Below are 19,433 nucleotides of genomic sequence, written 5' to 3' on the forward strand. Positions count from 1 at the left end.
AAATCGGATCTGCCTCTAAAGCCTAGTTTACATATAGACGGTTTTGTCGGCGGGCAGTACGTAGACCGTAGTTCGTGGTAGTTCCGGCTGTTTTTGCGGTGGAAAGGGGCGGAGCATTTCGCCGGCGTTTTGGCTGCCGTACTATCCGCAAATACGCGGATAAAACGCTGCTAAATCCGCCAAATAAAGCGACGTTTTGACACCGTAGCATCCGGCACACGTCAGGCAATCGCAGGTTAAGACGCGCGTGAGAACGGCGGTGTTCTGCTGCCGCCTATAATGCCCTGTGTACCACTGGATTTATCCAGGCAGATCCTGCGTTACTCCAGGAACTTTTGCATATAGGCACCGCCCCCAGAGTATAATAGGCTGAAGCCTCTCTCAGTGCAGGGGGAGGGAGATCATACTCAGCCTTTTCTTCTCCTTCCTTTTTCCCCTCCTCAACGTGTTGCTCCGTCTCCACCACAGGGCTACCCTCTGCTTCTGAACCAGACCTCTTGGCAAGTCCTTGCCTCTGCCAATTTTCTTTTAGGAGGCATACTGGAGCTTCTCTGCAAAAATATCTGGAGCTGGCCGCGAGTGAGAGGCCTGCATGCAGCGCGCTAGCATTTTTATTTGGAATGCCGTTAACTGGGAGGTGGTGTTTAGAACGGCGTACTGTCCGCTAGCGCCGCCGTTTTGTCTGCCTCTGTCGCCGCTTAAAACGCCCTTGAGGACGGCGATGTGGGCTCTATCGCTGTTTTACACGCCGTTGATTAGGGATACAACGCCGGCCACCAATTACGGCAGTGTAAACTGTGGCACTACAGGAAGGGGCAGGCTGAAACGGCGATTAAAAAGTATTAAACGCCATTGTTTGCATTGTCTCCGTCGTCACGCGAATTCTCCGGGAGCGCTCCCGGAATTATTCGACATGTTGAATAATTTTTTCGACGATTCCCGGTAAAGCTGGAACTAAGCCACGCCCCCTAGTGCCGGCGTTAACAACGGCGTGTGATCCTTAAGACAGCCAAAAACTCTTCCGGGAGCTCTTACCGTCTATGTGTAAATGGGGCTTAACACCTCATACACCTGTCTCCACAACCTTTGGCGCAACACCAGCGGCCGAAAGAGTGCCCACTCGATCCCTCTTTCGGCAGGTGTCGGCTAAATTCCAGGTGCCACACTTGAACATCCAGCACCACTCACGGAGCACTTAGGAAATGTGGTGCCATCTGCGCAGCCAGCATGAAAATAGTGAGTAGGCGACCACTGTTGAGTTGGCTGTGAAATTTGTCTAAGTGCCCCACAAATGTGGTTGCCAAGCAACACACGTGGCATGCCAGAGTGTTGTCTCTCCCCGCAACACATGTGGCGTGTGTGTCTTTTACCCCCCCCCCCCCCCCCACAAGAAGTGGTGTGTGTGTGTTTTGCGCCCCCCAACAACACATCTGGCGTGCGGGGAGGGGCACTAGCATGAAATGCTGATATATATGTGCAGACATGATCACATGGGGACCAGCCAGCCACATCTGAGCGCACACAGCACAGCGAAGCACCTTTCAGGTGATCGCCACTCAGCCATTCACTGACAGATGGAAATGACGGCTCAGTTCACACAACGTGTTACATTAAACACAAAGCCCACAGCCATGACAGGTCTATAAATAATTACTACAATAACTTCATACACAATTACATAACAAATAACTAAACAAAAAAAAAATCATCACAGCAAAGAAAAGGAGAGTGATACTTTGTTTTGTGGGCTGAACGAACGCACATGCGTCACGGTGGACAGTTGTAATGTCTTGTCCTTCAAAACACAGTACGTCTTCTCCAGCTGCGATGTCCAGGTCCAGAGATCTCAACAGCAGTGGCTGTTTGCGGCTATGCCCACCTTTTTGTTCAGCCCCCAGAACAAAAGTGTCACTCTGTTTCTGTGTGATGTGATCTTTTTTTTTGTTATTTGTTATGTAATCTTATATGTAGTTATTGTAGTAATTATTTATACAGCCGGCTGGACATAAGACATAATGAGAGCGCACTGCTTCCTTCATGTCATTTCATGACTGTACGTCTATGACCATGGGTCATGTACAGAGGAACAGAGGGATCATACTTGTATTGTTTGTTCCATAAGAGGGATTCGTATTGGAAATTATGGTGTTTTTTATGTTGTGTGATTTTTATTTCTCCACAGCAGCAGTGCAGTGTGGTACCACATGCTCCAGCTACTCGCACTATGTTTGTGCACGAGCATGCACGAAACCATTGCAGCGAGATCGTTCACTCCTGCCCGACTGTGTCCATCCCGACATCGGCTCAATGTTTTCGGGGTTTGCTCATTCGGGCTGTTTCGCCGTTATTCGTACCTGTTCGTGCTATGTGTGAAGGGGCCCTTAGAGATGGTGGCACTAACAGAAAAACAGGAGGCTGCTGCTGTTGTGTGTGTGTGTGTGTGTGTGTGTGTGTGTGTATTTATTTATTGATTGTACATGTCTATATCAGTATGTTTGTTTTTACTGCACTGTGTGTGTGTGTGTGTGTGTGTGTGTGTGTGAGATTATTGTCAATGTCTTATCTATAGGTTTAGTTTAACTGCACATTGGAGACTGGTCAAACGCAATTTCAGTCTTCTGTGCTAACCCTGTTACATAGATTTTTGACAATAAAGTACACTTTGACTTTGAAAATGTTGCAGTTTTCTTTGAGAGTGACGAGAATGGACAGGATTAGAAATGAACATATCAGAGGGACAGCTCAGGTGGGACGGTTTGGAGACAGAGAGGTGAGATTGAGATGGTTTGGACATGTGCAAAGGAGGGGCCCAGGGAGACTGATGGTGGTACCAAACAGGAGGAAAAGAGGGAGGCCAAAGAGGAGGTTTATTGATGTGGTGAGGGAGGACATGAATGTGTTTGGTGTGACAGAAGATACAGAGGACAGGGTGAGATGGGAGCGATTGATCTGCTGTGGATCTGATGCTCTAATGGGAGCACCCAGTGGAAGTAGTATCACTGAAGGGTTTAGACCAAGGGTGTCAAACTGATTCCAGAAAGGGCCAAGAGGGTGCAGGTTTTCATTGGAACCACTACACCAAGTGATTTCATTGATTACCATCACTTTGAGCAGATGGGTTCAGTTCATCAATGATCACCTGGTGGAGTTGGTGCTTGCAAAGAAAACCTGCACTCTCTTGGCCCTTTCTGGAATCAGCTTGACACCTGCAGCTTTGATAGTCAAAATGTAGATGAATTGTTGAGTTGGTTGATCCTCCTTTTGTAGACAGTCACTCAAAAACAATAATTACGATCATCTTGTATCTCAACAAATTATGAGTGTATAATGAGGACAAACGCTACTGCACCTGCTTAACTTTGATCAACCAGGTTGATTGAAAGCAACTTTGTTTTGCCTGTAGATCTGCTGCCACCCGCTGGATGGGTAGTGGCTGCCAGCGCCGCCGTTCAGCATAAGCAGACTACGCAGCCTGCGTGGGGCACCAACCATGTTGCACTAGTTTGCAGGGCCTCCAATTGACTGAAAATGTGTTGAAATTATTACATTATTACCAGTGATGCTGGTAACGCGTTACTCTAATCTAACCACTTTTTTTTGTAACGAGTAATCTGACGCGTTAATCTTTCCAAATGAGTAATCAGATTAAAGTTACTTCTCCAAGTCACTGTGCGTTACTATTATTTTTGCATTGTGGGTCGACAGCAGCATTAAACTTGGTCTGTGGGCAGGAGGTCGGGGTTCTGAACTGCCCACTTTAAGCGAGCTGTGAGCTTTTCATCAGCTACGACTCGTCCTCATCTCTTAAAGCGCGGTGAAAACTCCCTGACCAGTTATGCTTAGGGCCTCCAAAACCTTAGCAGTGGCCCTGGTGGCTGCGCCTGCCTTTCTAGTTAGAGATGGTTAGTAGATGCTGGCTAAATGATTGAAAATTACAAATAGCTGTGGTTAAAACACAAATGTAGTACAACCCCTGGCAAAAATTATGGAATCACCGGCCTCGGAGGATGTTCATTCAGTTGTTAAATTTTGTAGAAAAAAAGCAGATCACAGACATGACACAAAACTAAAGTCATTTCAAATGGCAACTTTCTGGCTTTAAGAAACACTATAAGAAATCAGGAAAAATAATTATGACAGTAACGGTTACTTTTTTAGACCAAGCAGAGGGAAAAAAATATGGAATCACTCAATTCTGAGGAAAAAATTATGGAATCACCTTGTAATTTTTCATCCCCAAAACTAACACCTGCATCAAATCAGATCTGTTCGTTAGTCTGCATCTAAAAAGGAGTGATCACACCTTGGAGAGCTGTTGCACCAAGTGGACTGACATGAATCATGGCTCCAACACGAGAGATATCAATTGAAACAAAGGAGAGGATTATCAAACTCTTAAAAGAGGGTAAATTATCATGCAATGTTGCAAAAGATGTTGGTTGTTCACAGTCAGCTGTGTCTAAACTCTGGACCAAATACAAACAACATGGGAAGGTTGTTAAAGGCAAACATACTGGTAGACCAAGGAAGACATCAAAGCGTCAAGACAGAAAACTTAAAGCAATATGTCTCAAAGATCGAAAATGCACAACAAAACAAATGAGGAACGAATGGGAGGAAACTGGAGGAAACTGGAGGAAACTGGAGTCAACGTCTGTGACCGAACTGTAAGAAACCGCCTAAAGGAAATGGGATTTACATACAGAAAAGCTAAACGAAAGCCATCATTAATGCCTAAACAGAAAAAAACAAGGTTACAGTGGGCTAAGGAAAAGCAATCGTGGACTGTGGATGACTGGATGAAAGTCATATTCAGTGATGAATCTCAAATCTGCATTGGGCAAGGTGATGATGCTGGAACTTTTGTTTGGTGCCGTTCCAATGAGATTTATAAAGATGACTGCCTGAAGAGAACATGTAAATTTCCACAGCAATTGATGATATGGGGCTGCATGTCAAGTAAAGGCACTGGGGAGATGGCTGTCATTACATCATCAATAAATGCACAAGTTTACGTTGATATTTTGGACACTTTTCTTATCCCATCAATTGAAAGGATGTTTGGGGATGATGAAATCATTTTTCAAGATGATAATGCATCTTGTCATAGAGCAAAAACTGTGAAAACATTCCTTGCAAAAAGACACATAGGGTCAATGTCATGGCCTGCAAATAGTCCGGATCTTAATCCAATTGAAAATCTTTGGTGGAAGTTGAAGAAAATGGTCCATGACAAGGCTCCAACCTGCAAAGCTGATCTGGCAAAAGCAATCAGAGAAAGTTGGAGCCAGATTGATGAAGAGTACTGTTTGTCACTCATTAAGTCCATGCCTCAGAGACTGCAAGCTGTTATAAAAGCCAGAGGTGGTGCAACAAAATACTAGTGATGTGTTTGAGTGTTCTTTTGTTTTTCATGATTCCATAATTTTTTCCTCAGAATTGAGTGATTCCATATTTTTTTCCCTCTGCTTGGTCTAAAAAAGTAACCGTTACTGACTGCCACAATTTTTTTTTTCCTGATTTCTTATAGTGTTTCTTAAAGCCAGAAAGTTGCCATTTGAAATGACTTTAGTTTTGTGTCATGTCTGTGATCTGCTTTTTTTCTACAAAATTAAACAACTGACTGAACATCCTCCGAGGCTGGTGATTCCATAATTTTTGCCAGGGGTTGTATGTCTTCCTCCTGGTCATGCTGTGTGCTTGTCACTCTGCTGAGTGCTTTGCTCAAGTAACAAGCTATCCATCACAAGGAGATGCATGATGCCCATTACAATACTAGATTAAATATGCAGCCAATTGGGGAGACTAAAACTGGACTAAAGCAATAGATGGAAAATGTGGCTGGGGATTGTGCTAAAGGTCTTAAACCTAGAAGTTGCACAGGATTATTAGTTGCATCTGTCTAAAAATGCGTCGTGAGGAGGGGAGGGGGGGAACCCATAAGTTGCACTGGTAGTCAAGTCGGATTTTATTTTTAAAATGTGTGCTACCGCTTCATGCAAAAAGAACCAAAACAAATTTCATTTTCGCCACTGAACAAATGATTAGAAGTAACGTAAACAATATGCATTGTAATTAAACACGGAACATTATTTATAAAACCAAAACTGTTGCCGAACAAAAGGAATAGCGACACTGCTAAGCACTAAGCAACCGCACCGCCTGCACCTCTACATGATGATATAAATTATCTGATGCCAGCAAAGTTGCAACGTGCACCTCAGAAACTCCTTTCTCTTGTTTCTCACTCAACTTATGAACAAAATTAAAATTTGAACTTGAGTAAATGAAATGACACTTGTAGAGAGTTGAATCAACACTGATAGAGTTAATATTTTTTATTTTAGCAGTGTCCAAATCTTGCTCATTGTTGAGTTTTTCCTCAGTTAAATTTGAGGTATCTGGCACTAAGGTTTTACCATTCCTGTTTTTATTTTGGAGAGGTATAGAAGTTCATATAGTTAGTTGCATACTGTAAGAACCTTCGTTGTCATTAAAGTGTTTGTATTTTTTGTCATCATTAGGCGTAAGAGACTCACAGATTGGGACACTGACATCACTCCTCTTGTTGGAGAGGAGCTTCTGGTTGAGGTCCTGGATGATGTTCCCCTCACAATGCACAACTTTGTAAGTAGCTAGCTACAGTGAATATGCTACTATGTTAAATTACATGTTAAATCAGTAGTACCGTGCAGTTTGCTTGTTGTAATGACATTCTTTGTTGTAGCTGCTGTTACCGAATTGAACATTGTGACCAATTTTCTGTGCAGGTACGAAAAACCTTCTTCAGACTGGCATTCTGTGATTTTTGCCACAAGTTTCTTTTTAATGGCTTTAGATGTCAGACGTGTGGCTACAAATTTCACCAGCACTGCAGTAGTAAAGTCCCGACGGTGTGCGTAGACATGGATACGATGACCAAACGGTGAGTTATAGTATAAGTCTGAAATTGATATGGATTGATCAGAAGTTGCTATATTTATTGTTTATTTGAAAACTATTTACAGAACAGCCTCAAAATTGAGTTTCAAATCAATGTTTTTGATCACAAAAGAGAACTATTTACATAACAAATTTTTTATTAACTCAAAACATGAATATTCTTAAGTGTATGAATGAATAACAGAACAGCCTCAGAATTAAGATTCAATGTTTTTGATCACAGTAATAAAAGAACTATTTACAGAACAATTTTTTTTTTTTTTTATAAACTCGGAACATAAATATTCTTAAGTGTATGAATGAATAACAGAACAGCCTCAGAATTGAGATTCAGTCTTCTTTGTCTTTCGGCTGTTCCCGTTAGGGGTCGCCACAGCAGATCAATCTTTCTCCATCTCACCCTGTCCTCTGTAACTTCCTCTGTCACACCAACCACCTGCATGTCCTCCCTCAGCACATCCATAAACCTCCTCTTTGGCCTACCTCTTCTCCTCCTGCCTGGTGGCTCCATCCTCAGCATCCTCCTCCCTATATACCCTGGGTCCCTCCTCTGCACATGTCCAAAACATCTCAATCTCACCTCTCTGACTTTGTCTCCAAACCGTCCCACTTGAGCTGTCCCTCTGATATGTTCATTCCTAATCTTGTCCATTCTTGTCACTCCCAAAGAGAATCTCAACATCTTCAGTAGGGGTGCCGGAAAAAATCGATTCACGTCCGAATCGCGATTCTTATTTATTACAATTCTGAATCGATCTATAATGTTCAAGAATCGATTTTTAAAAAGCATTTTTTAAAACATTTTCTTGCGTACTCGCTGCGTGTACTGTTTGTCAGGCAACGGCTTCCATACTACAGCGTCCCCGCGAGGGGAGGGTCCGGCATAGAGTTCAGTGGCTGCAGCTTAGCATGGCAGATGAAGAGCTAATTCAGCCAGTACCGTCTTTGCTGAAGGCAAATGTTTGAGCGCATTTTGGATTTTTATTATTTGCTGCGTAAGAAGGAGCTTGACATCCAATCCAATCCACTTTATTTATATAGCACATTTAACAACAAAAACGTTCTAAAGTGCTGCACATACAGTAGAATCATGATAGATAAAACCCCAATAGTCAAGAAATAAATTAAAAATAAAAAATTAACAATAAAAATAACTAAAATGTGCAAGATAAATACATAAATAAATAAATACATGCAGCATACAAAAGATAAAACCAATAAAATCTACCAAAAATAAAAACAAAACCAATAAAACAGAGGACCACATAACTCAGACAGTGTTAAAAACCAGAGAATAAAAGTGGGTCTTCAGATGAGACTTAAAACACTCCACTGACATGACATGCAGTGTGCAAAATCTGCAAAATGAAAGTCAAGTACTTTGGAAACACTTCAAATCCGCAAGCCGACATGCAACGCCATGACCCGGAGCTAAAAGGAGCGGAGCAGCGGTATCTGCCAACTACTGACCAGCGCTTCACTAAACTGCCAGCCAACTCTGAACGATCAAAGCAGATAAGTAAATTTACATCTAGAATCACTTGATTAACCTTGTAAAGCTGCATTTTCTTAAACATTTTTTTTTAAGTAATATAACTATTTCTCAGAGCTCTTTGAATCAAAAATCGATTCTGAATCGAATTGTCACCCCAAGAATCGGGATCAAATTGAATCGTGAGTTGCTGTACAATTCACATCCCTAATCTTCAGCTCTGCCACCTCCAGCTCTGCCTCCTGTCTTTTTGTTAGTGCCACCGTCTCTAAACCATACAACATAGTTGGTCTCACTACTGTCTTGTAAACTTGCCTCTTTACTCTTGCTGATATTCTTTGGTCAAAAATCACTCCTGCCACCTTTCTCCACCCACTCCACCCTGCCTGCACTCTCTTCTTCACCTCTCTACCGCACTCTCCATTAATTTGAACAGTTAACCCCAAATATTTAAACTCATCTACTTTCACCACTTCTACTCCTTGTAACTGCACTATTCCACTGGTCTCCCTCATTCACACTCATGTACTCAGTCTTGCTTCTACTGACTTTCATTCCCCTTCTCTCCAAAGCATATCTCCACCTCTCCAGACTAGACTCACCTTGCTCTCTACTCTCACTACAGATCACAATGTCATCTGCAAACATCATAGTCCATGGGGACTCCTGTCTGATCTCATACTTCAACCTGTCAATCACCACTGCAAACAAGATTGGACTCAGAGCTGATCCTTGGTGTAATCCCACCTCCACCTTGAATGAGTCTGTCATTCCGACTGCGCATCTCACCGCTGTCACACTATTCTTGTACATGTCCTGTACTACCCATACATACTTCTCTGCCACTCCAGACTTCCTCATACAATACCACAGCTCTTCTCTTGGCACCCTGTCATAAGCTTTTTCTAAGTCCACAAACACACAATATAACTCTTTCTGGCCTTCTCTGTACTTCTCCAACAGTATTCTCAGAGCAAACATTGCATCTGTAGTGCTCTTTCTCGGTATGAAACCATATTGCTGCCTAAGCCTAGCTTCTACTACTCTTTCCCATAACTTCATGCTGTGACTGATCAACTTTATGCCTCTGTAGTTACTGCAGCTCTGCACATCACCCTTGTTCTTGAAAATAGGAACCAGCACACGTTGTCTCCACTCCTCAGGCATCCTCTCATTTTCCAAGATTTTATTAAACAAGCTGGTTAGAAACTCTACTGCCATCTCTCCTCGACATTTCCACGCCTCCACTGGAATGTCATCTGGACCAACTGCCTTTCCACTCTTCGTCCTCTTCATAGCAGCCCTCACTTCTTCCTTACTAATGTCTTGTACTTCCTGATTTACTCTCACCACATCATCCAGCCTTTTCTCTCGCTCATTTTCTTTATTCATCAGCTCTTCAAAATATTCCCTCCACCTTCTTTGCACACTCTCCTCACTTGTCTGCACATTACCATGTGCATCTTTTACCACTCTAACCTGCTCCACATCCTTTCCAGCTCTGTTCCTTTGTCTGGCCAATCGGTACAAGTCCTTTTCTCCTTCCTTACTGTTCAGCTTCTTGTACAGCTCGCGATATGCCTTTTCCTTCGCTTTTGCCACTTCTCTTTTCGCCTTACGCCACATCTACATGAACTCCTGTCTACTTTCTTCATCTCTCCGACTATCCCAAAACTTTTTCGCCACCTTCTTTCTCCTTATGCTTTCCTGGACCTCTTCATTCCACCACCAAGTCTCCTTGTCTTCCTTCCACTGTCCAGATGTCATACCCAGTACTGTCCTAGCTGTCTCCCTCACCACATCTGCAGTACTTTTCCAGTTGTCCAAAATTGCTTCCCCTCCAACCAGTGCTTCTCTCACCTGCTCGCTGAATTTCACACAACAGTCTTCCTCCTTCAGCTTCCACCATCTGATCCTTTGTTGAGCTCTCACTCTCTTCTTCTTTACCTCTAAAGTCATCCTACAATCATCCCATGCTGTCTAACGACACTCTCTCCTGCCACCACCTTACAGTCTCTGATTTCTTTTAGCTTGCATCTGCTATAAAGAATGTAGTCCACCTGTGTGCACCTTCCTCCACTCTTATATGTTACCCTGTGCTCCTCCCTTTTCTTAAAGTAGGTATTTAGCACAGCCATTTCCATCCTTTTTGCAAAATCAGCTACCATCTGTCCTTCCCCATTCCTATCCTACCCATTACTTCCTTGTCACCTCTGTTCCCTTCACCAACATGCCCATTGAACTCCGCTCCTATCACCACTCTTCCATGTTTGGGCACACTCTCCACCACCTCATCTAACACACTCCAGAAATCTTCTTTCTCCTTCATCTCACAACCTACCTGTGGTGCATATGCACTGATGATACTCATCATCACCCCTTCAATTTCCAACTTCAAACTCATCACCCTGTCACACACTCGCTCCAACACACTTTTAACATACTCTTCCTTTAAAATGACCCCAACACCATTTCTCTTCCTGTCCTCACCGTGGTACAACAACTTGTACCCACCGCCGATGCTCCTGCTCTTACTTCCCTTCCACTTGGTCTCTTGCACACACAATATGTCTACCTTTCTCTTCTCCATCATATGAGCCACCTCTCTCCCTTTACCAGTCATACTACCAACAGTCAAAGTCCCCACTCTCATTTCCACCCTTCTAGTTTTCTTCTTTTCCCGCTGTTTGTGGAAACCTTCTCCTCCTCTTCTTCGTCGTCTTCGTCCAGCAGTAGCCCAATTTCCACCGGCACTCCGTTGGGCAACAGCACTGGTGGCGGACGTTGTTAACTCTGGCCGCGACCGATCTGGTATGGAAATTCGATTCTTAGTCTGCATGTTTGAGTTGGCTTGTTTTACGCCGGATGCCCTTCCTGACGCAACCCTCCTCATTTATCCGGGCTTGGGACCGGCACTCAGAATGTACTGGCTGCACACCCCATGTGGCTGAGTTCTACACTGAATTGAGATTCAGTATAGTAGGAAATTATGAACTACTAAGTATGCATGAACAAGAGTTGTCATACTCAACACAACTTTCTTTTTAAATTTTTTTTTTTAATTTTATGATCAAACTGTGATTTTCTTTTTTCAGTTTTTATTTATTTTTACTACCTAATGTTCTTGACATTTTTTTCACACAAAGTTGAACAGTATTGATTAAGGGGCGTGCGTGCGTGCTTGTGTCTGTGTGTGACTGTGTGAGAGGGAGAGAGAGAGGTTGTTCGACTGACCAATTTATTTTTATGAACTGCAGTGAGGAAGTGGCAGATACTGCATGCAGCCATATACAATAAAAATATTAATATAGGCTACTTTGTGTGTTCAGCTATATGTGTGTAAGTGGTCTGTAAGACTGTTTATTTTTTTAATGATCTGTGTGAACTTGGTGATTCATGCAAACATCCAGTGATGGCAAACAGGGAAATAATGTCAGCCTTGTTCACTGTATTCTTCTCAAAAGCACCACATTCAGTATGAGAAAAGTTTTCCAAATGACTTTACATCACCAACCAAACTAAGAGCAAGAAAACGGTAAAAAAAACAACAACAACAAAAAAAACCCAGACCGGAGTGGAGGCAGTGACAGATGCGACACGAACCGTTTTTAGCTCTGTCTTGTCAAATGCACCGCGTACAATACATAACAAGATCACCAAGTAACTTTAAATATCATACAAGGACAGAGAGAGCAGCATGAGTTTTACTCGTATCATGCTTGTACTCACCAAAAATGCTTTATCCGCGTCTGAAACGAGTATCTGGCTCAACCCTAGTACAGAGTCTGTTCTTTAGAGGGGCACAGTACATGCGATGGGATGTGTCCCTCACGCTAGAAAATCATTGCACAATGCAGCCATTACGCAAATATGACTCTTGCAGTGCATTTCAGACCTAACCATGGTGACTATTCGGACTATCATCTGTCTGATCTATTGATTGTCTTGTGTATGTGACGTGTATGCTATGCTGTCAAGGTGTGACACCAATCCAGATGAGTACCCTCAGATATTATTGCCAGAAAACTCAATATCACAGAGCAACCTAGCCTTAACGCCAGAGGCCACCGGGTAAGCTCCTGTACACTGACAGTTTATGTGTAAATACTTGCATGTAAGGAAAGTGTGCTCCTAGCCTGGCTAACTGACTTGTGACTTTGTGACTTCATATTTAGGATGGACCTGTTGTCTCCAACCTCAGCCTTTCACTTCCCGATGCCCAGCGGAGATGGCCAGTCTTTACAGAGGCATCGCTCCACTTCCACCCCAAATGTTCATATGGTCAGCACTGTGGGCCCAGTTGGGACCAGCATTATAGAGGTCAGCTGGAGAGTACGCAACACAGTGTCTGTCTGAATGTGTAAACATTCACAAAAATTTTAGCTTTTGCTGGAGGGGCAATAAGTTACATCTTGTGAGTTGGGTAGTGATAGCACAGTTACATCATGGTTTACCTTAATATAGCTTGTGCAGGACTTGGTGGTAATGCATAAGTCTTTTTCATGTTTTAACCAAAGAGCTAGGAAGTACACACACACACACCAGCCTAAATAATGTTCTGGAAGGTCATGTTGCTTTCCATCTCTGTTTTGTCCTGGAAAATACTCCAGCACCGCACATGTATTGTTCTTCCTATATTTTCCCCTCCTGGTGGGAAATAATATATTGTAGAAAGAAACCAGGTCACCTCTTTAGGTAAAGTTGAACATTTAGTAAGAAATGGAGTTGCAGTTTGTGTGAAGACATGTTTATAATATTGTCTCACCCAGTTTTTTAACAGAAGTTAATATTGCCCTTTAGGCATTGCATATCACGATAATCATGATCTTAATGTTGTCAAGCAGAAAAATCTTGAAAAATATAAAAAGGATTTCTAAAATATACAGAATAGATAACATAAAGGGTTACAGTACACACTTCAGAATAATTTCTCTTAACATTCAACACTGTTTACTGCTTATGGTTAATGAGAATGTGTGGTTGAGGGGTTAATTTAACCTTTTTATTTTCAGACTTTTGTCTGTTGATATCGTGTTTATTTTATGTGTATTGTAGTTTTAATTTTAGGGTTCATTTAATTTTTGGGAAGTGCTATACAAATAAATTTATTGTTAGATTACTTTCTATGTATAATTAATGTTAACAGCAATGTAATTATGTTTTGTCATATGTATTGAATCGTGGAATCCCTATTGCTGTTCATGTCATCAGACATAATCGGTGTCTAGTGTAAATGTATTATTTTTCTTTCTTTTCAGGAAGCACTAAAATTCAACAGTACAATAGGTATGATCTTCTCCCTCCCACCCTTTGCAGTTGAACATTTATCTTCATTCCTAATTTGTATAAGGTACATTTGCATTCTCTTTTTAATCTTTTTCTTTTTCTTTAACTTGCTTATTTGTCTCATTAACCCAGGTCCCGAGCCTTCACCGAAACTCTCCACTAGCCCACCTTCTTCTTTGGGCTCTCCAGGTAGGAGACCGCCGAAATCCCCCTCAGAACACAAAGAGCGCAAGCCTTCCTCATCTGATGACAAAAAAAAAGTGGTATGTTGCCTTTGACGCTATTTATAGGTCATTAATTTTTCTACTGACGCTATTTATAGGTCATTAATTTTTCTAGTGACCGATGTAAAGATTTTTCAAGGCCAGCACATTTTTGAAGAAATTTGTGTATTTGTACCATTTGGTTAAAAAGAAAAAAAAAAGTTTATCTCAAGTATATTAAACATAGTACTTATTATGTGTCAGACACACAGTCCGACACCATAGTTCCACACATTGGTGTGGTTATTTAGGGTGAATATTTGTAAAGGAAGATGTTGTTGTGTAAATGTCATCAAGTGAAACCTCAGCTGGTCTTTGCTGTTGTGAATATATGGGAATGTTCACCAGTGCATTATATATTGAGCTGGAAGCATTGTCATTTTAGCACCGAGGGGGCTACAGAGACTCAAGTTACTACTGGGAGGTGCATTCTCGAGAAGTCACCGTCTTGAAGAGAATAGGTTCTGGCTCCTTTGGAACGGTCTACAAGGGCAAGTGGCATGGAGATGTGGCCATTAAGATCCTGAAAGTGACTGAGCCAACACCTGAGCAGTTACAGGCCTTCAAAAATGAAATGCAGGTCTTGCGGTGAGTAGAGTTCTTTCTTATAAATTATTCAATGTGAAATCTACAGATGAGGGTGTTCTGTCGAGATGAGCTCCTCGTCAAGGTTCACTTTCATTCACTGTATATATGACTCTGAAAGTTAACTTATTTTGATGGGCAAATAAATGTATAAATTGTTCATCCGAACGTAGTAATGTGTAAAATGTACTCACTATAAAAAGATAAGTATTCTTAACCTGGAGGCTATTTTTTTTTTTTATTAATGTGATAAATCGTTCATCACAATAATGATACAATAAAAATATTAGTTTTAGCCTGCAACAAAATGTACTGTTGTGCTATTGTTGACAATATTCTGCTTTAAATACGGCATGTACATGCATATCTTTTTAAACTTGAAAAGACACTAATTGCTGTGTTTTTATGTAAAGACTAAACTCACATGGGTTGTCTTTGTGGGAGCTCAATTCTATGGGTGAGGTGTTAAAGTCCAGGGTAGAAAGAGTTGTGCAAGCGCAGTTGCAGTGTAAGGAGAGAGGTAGCTATACTCGACGGGGGAGGTGTTAAAGTCCGGGGTACAGAGAACCGCGTGTGCGCAGTTGCACATGGAGCTCCTCTCGTGAGGACACCCTCACCTATGGGCCTGTGTAAGGCTTAGGACTACTTGTTCTCGTTCTCATACTTAACTTCCTTTTAAGGTTTGTAATTTTGCCTCTATAAATCACCACTGCAGACAAGGTAGCTTTGTAAAGAGTTGTAGACCAGCGTTCAATTCCATGTCTGTGTTTCATGCTACCTGCCTGTGTCCTTGAACAATTTCAGTTTATTTATACAAGTTAATTACAACAAAGCTGCAGCAAGGCACTTTAAGCCCCGGTCACACGACACGAACAAAGAACACTGAAGCCAAAACGAAACAAGAAATCAGGACTTACATTGACTTTCAGAGACATCGTTTAACCGTCGTCCAGCTTCGTTTCTGTAGCTGGCGCTTGGCAGGATTTTCAAACTGTTGAAAAATGTGAACGAATCCCGATAACTTCAATTCGTCCATAATCCGCTTTGCTTTCTGTCTCGACGGTTCCTCATTGTTTTCATGGTTCCTGTACCGTCAGCGTTCCAGTTGATTGTCATCCAACTTCATCCAACCTCCCAAGTCCGACGTCTTGCACAAACATTGATGATATGTGAACGGATCGATAACTAAAGATCCGACAAGCTGAACGTGACTAGGCCGTGTGTGGGATGAACAGCAACGTTGTCGTACAGAAACAATAGCAGCAAGAACGTTTTATCAACTGCTTTAACTACGCACATTTGCATGCCGTCTGTGGCTGAAGAGGCTGCGTGCCACAGACGGCTGTGTGCACATTCACATGCTGTGTGCGGCTGGAATGTTCCAGCCGCAGGGGATGAGTACATGAACATTTCCAAGTCAGTCCGTGCAGGTGAAGTGTCTTGTCCAAGGACAGGCAGGTAGCCTGAAATTGTTGAACACAACTTGTGACGTATGACTAACTCTTTGAATCTCTCAGTTTTACATATAATAACTTTGGAGTTGTTATTTTTAAGCCTTCATCTGTTTCTGGCTTTGGATATATAATATTTTTAATACAGTTCCAACTGTTTCTGTGCAGGAAGACCCGTCATGTCAACATCCTGCTGTTCATGGGCTACATGACAAAGCCCAACTTCGCCATCATCACACAGTGGTGTGAAGGCAGTAGCCTGTACCGCCATCTTCACGTCACTGAAACAAAGTTTAACACGATGCGACGCATTGACGTGGCCAGACAGACGGCGCAAGGCATGGAGTAAGACTTGCTGCTTTATACCATTTCATAATAGTAATAATTCTATTTCTATAACAATGATACAGAAGTCTAAAGTAAATGGACTGCATTTACAGTGCCCTCCAAAAGTACTGGAACACTTGGTATTTCACATTTTAATTTGTTTATGCCATTTCAAATACAAAAAAAAAAAAAAATTCAAAGTAAAAATTTTTTAAATTATCTCATCTTAGAGATTTTGCTTTCTCTTGGGATCACCACTGCAGATGAGGTGGATTTGAATGTTGAATTGGCGTGTTTTATGCCAGATGCCGTTCCTGGCTCAACTCCATATTACATGGAGGAATGTAGCGGGGTGAGGATTGAACTATGTACCTGCCCCACTGAAACAAAGCACTAACCACTTGGCCCTGCCTCAAGTACATATCTTCATGTACTGACGTAATGCTTCATTGGTGTAAAATAGATCTTTTCTCCAAATTTAGCAAATAAATTTGTTGGTAATTGCAGGGATGAAAAAAAATCTCCACTTTTGGGCAAATTTCTGCTTTTTTGCCAGTTGCCTGGGTTATTTTTGAGATCATTGATCAGCAGGAAGTGTTCAGTGCTGAATTTAGCGTTTTCTTTTTACGTCAGGCAGCGTGGGCAGCTAAAGGGCCCTCAGGGTTTTTGAGCTGTGAGCGCGTTCCTAATTCTCTTAATTTTTCCCTGCTAAACCTTAAAGAGCATATGTTTGACTAATACTTAATGTTTTTATGTTAAACTGACTTGTTAGGGTCTTCTGAAAGAGTTGATAGATGTATTTTATAATTTCAAAACAGGAGAAATGCTAACGCATTAGCATGTCTATGGCATTTTCATTGTTAAAGTTAGCATTAGAGTCAAATGCATTACATATTGTAGTATTCATTTATTTCTATTTATGCATTGTAATCATAACATAATAAAAAATAAAACGGACAATATAAAGTTTGTTAAAAAAGGAGTGGGAAGAAGTCTAAACTTACCGAATACCATCCCTTCCTTTCTTCCTTAGAAGTATTACTGTTAACAATCATGATGATGATGATAATAATAATAGCAACAACAGCAATAATAATCATAGCACCTGATAAAACAAAACACAACAGAAAAGGTAAAACCAACCAACAATGAACATAAATAAAATATACACACAACCCCAATTCCAGTGAAGTTGGGACGTTGTCTGAAATGTAATAAAAACAGAATACAATAATTTGCAAATCCTCTTCAACCTATATTCAATTGAATACACCACAGAGACAAGATATTTAATGTTTAAGCTGATAAGACTTTTTTGTTTATATAGTTATTTGTTTGATATGTGGTTTCCAACTGATTTTCCAGTCCTAGTAAAGATAAAATACTATTAGGAGTGATTTTTAATAAGGTAAGTTGGGGTTTTTCCCCTCACCAAAATGGGTGTTTATTGTCTGGAATAGCCCCAGATTGAATTTCAACTTCTATAGAGTTTAAAAATTTTCAGGGGGTGGAGGATAATTTTAGGTTTCATCCTTTTTTTTTTCTCACCACATTCATTCCTGTAATTGGTGGCGTTATTGACCACACAAAACACTGTTCAGAATATGAAAAGCTCTGTACATTCCATGCTATTAGTGGGCTTTGGTCCTCAAAATTATGAACTTTGGCTTCTTCTTGGATGCAACTGATTTTTTTTTTTTTTTTTTCCCAGTTACCTTCATGCGAAAAATATAATCCACAGAGATATGAAATCAAATAGTATCCTTTTTGCTATTAAATTTTACTATTGTTTCAGCATGCATGCTGAGAGCTGTACTTGTATGTGAGATCACTGCGGACTTTTGAGGGCTATAGATCCAACCATTAAACATGATTCTAATCCAATTACATTTGTTCCGCAAATCTGATCAGACCATAAAATATCGCGTTGATGGTGGCAAAATATTCAACAGTTTCACATTTGAGGTATTACTCTGGGCCCTGACCGCGTTGTTACATGCGCAGATATCAATAATGCCACTGTCAGGTGAGAGCGAGATAAACTGGCGGCGCGACAACGATGCCGAAATGCGTGGATTTAAGATACCAGATTCTGATACAGAATTATTCACTGCAGCAGATGAGATGGAGAAATCTGTGGGTCTGCTCACAGCATTTCCAGTTTGGCATGAAGACGCTGTTGCTACGGTTAGCTTCGCCGACTGAATTGCTTACAGAAAAATAAACCGTGCAAACAATGGAATTGGATTAGAATGGGAATAACCCCCTTGTGTCTGACTTGCGGAAGTTAATGCTGGATTACGGCCGCAAATATCCGTTTTACCGGCGTAAAACTCAACTTGCGACCGTAAAATCCAACATTAATGTCTGCAACTCATCAGACACAACAGGGTTATTCCCTAATTGCTATGTGGTGCACATTGTTCTGAACATTTAGTTTTAGTGCAGGTAGATAATGCTCATAGTGATATATATGGAGTAAAGCAGTGGAGATTACAGTGATCAAGGTGTGGTTTAAGAATGTTCATATACAGTATGTTGAATCAACAGCACAGAAGGCTTAGGATATTCTCCCAAGTTTGGGATTAATGAGCAAGACTGTGTCTTCCATGTGTTGAAGATGTAAGGCTACACCAATTGTGTACTAACCCTGTGATGTGTACACATTTTATAATATTGGCTGTGGTTACCATCTGAGAAATATTTATCGTTTTTGTTTTTTGTTTTTTTTTAAACACCTGCATTGTTGAGTTAAATTGTTACATAATTGCTTACTTTCTTGTTATATCATTATTTTAAATTCTGAACATGTATATTAGTTGTTTCTACAACATTTCCTGAGCTCTGTTGCTAGATATTTTTCTTCATGAGGGCTGGACCGTGAAGATTGGCGACTTTGGCCTGGCCACAGTGAAGTCTCGATGGAGCGGCTCTCGGCAGGTCGAACAGCCCAGTGGATCCATACTCTGGATGGTGAGTCCTGACTAGGGTTGGGTATCGAGAACCGGTTCTTTTCAGGTATCATTAAGAAATGATTTGATCCACCGATATCAAGTCTTTTTGCTTAACGATTCCCTTATCGGTCCT

The 19,433-nt window shown here is 41.3% G+C and overlaps 1 protein-coding gene across 2 annotated transcripts in view; it reads left to right on the plus strand.

The window, feature by feature from the left end:
• The window catches only part of araf (A-Raf proto-oncogene, serine/threonine kinase), a 50,293-nt gene that overhangs the window by 20,787 nt on the left and 10,073 nt on the right, over positions 1-19,433 (plus strand). For both annotated transcript variants that reach the window (XM_034171013.1, XM_034171014.1), the window contains exons 4-13: positions 6,525-6,627; positions 6,771-6,925; positions 12,413-12,505; positions 12,610-12,754; positions 13,693-13,720; positions 13,853-13,983; positions 14,369-14,571; positions 16,188-16,364; positions 18,058-18,104; positions 19,201-19,319. In XM_034171013.1, the coding sequence (XP_034026904.1) occupies positions 6,525-6,627; positions 6,771-6,925; positions 12,413-12,505; positions 12,610-12,754; positions 13,693-13,720; positions 13,853-13,983; positions 14,369-14,571; positions 16,188-16,364; positions 18,058-18,104; positions 19,201-19,319 (1,201 nt within the window). The remainder of the gene's footprint in view (positions 1-6,524; positions 6,628-6,770; positions 6,926-12,412; positions 12,506-12,609; positions 12,755-13,692; positions 13,721-13,852; positions 13,984-14,368; positions 14,572-16,187; positions 16,365-18,057; positions 18,105-19,200; positions 19,320-19,433) is intronic.

The sequence above is a fragment of the Thalassophryne amazonica genome, chromosome 5 (assembly GCF_902500255.1).
Source record: "Thalassophryne amazonica chromosome 5, fThaAma1.1, whole genome shotgun sequence".
NCBI classification, from domain to species: domain Eukaryota; kingdom Metazoa; phylum Chordata; class Actinopteri; order Batrachoidiformes; family Batrachoididae; genus Thalassophryne; species Thalassophryne amazonica.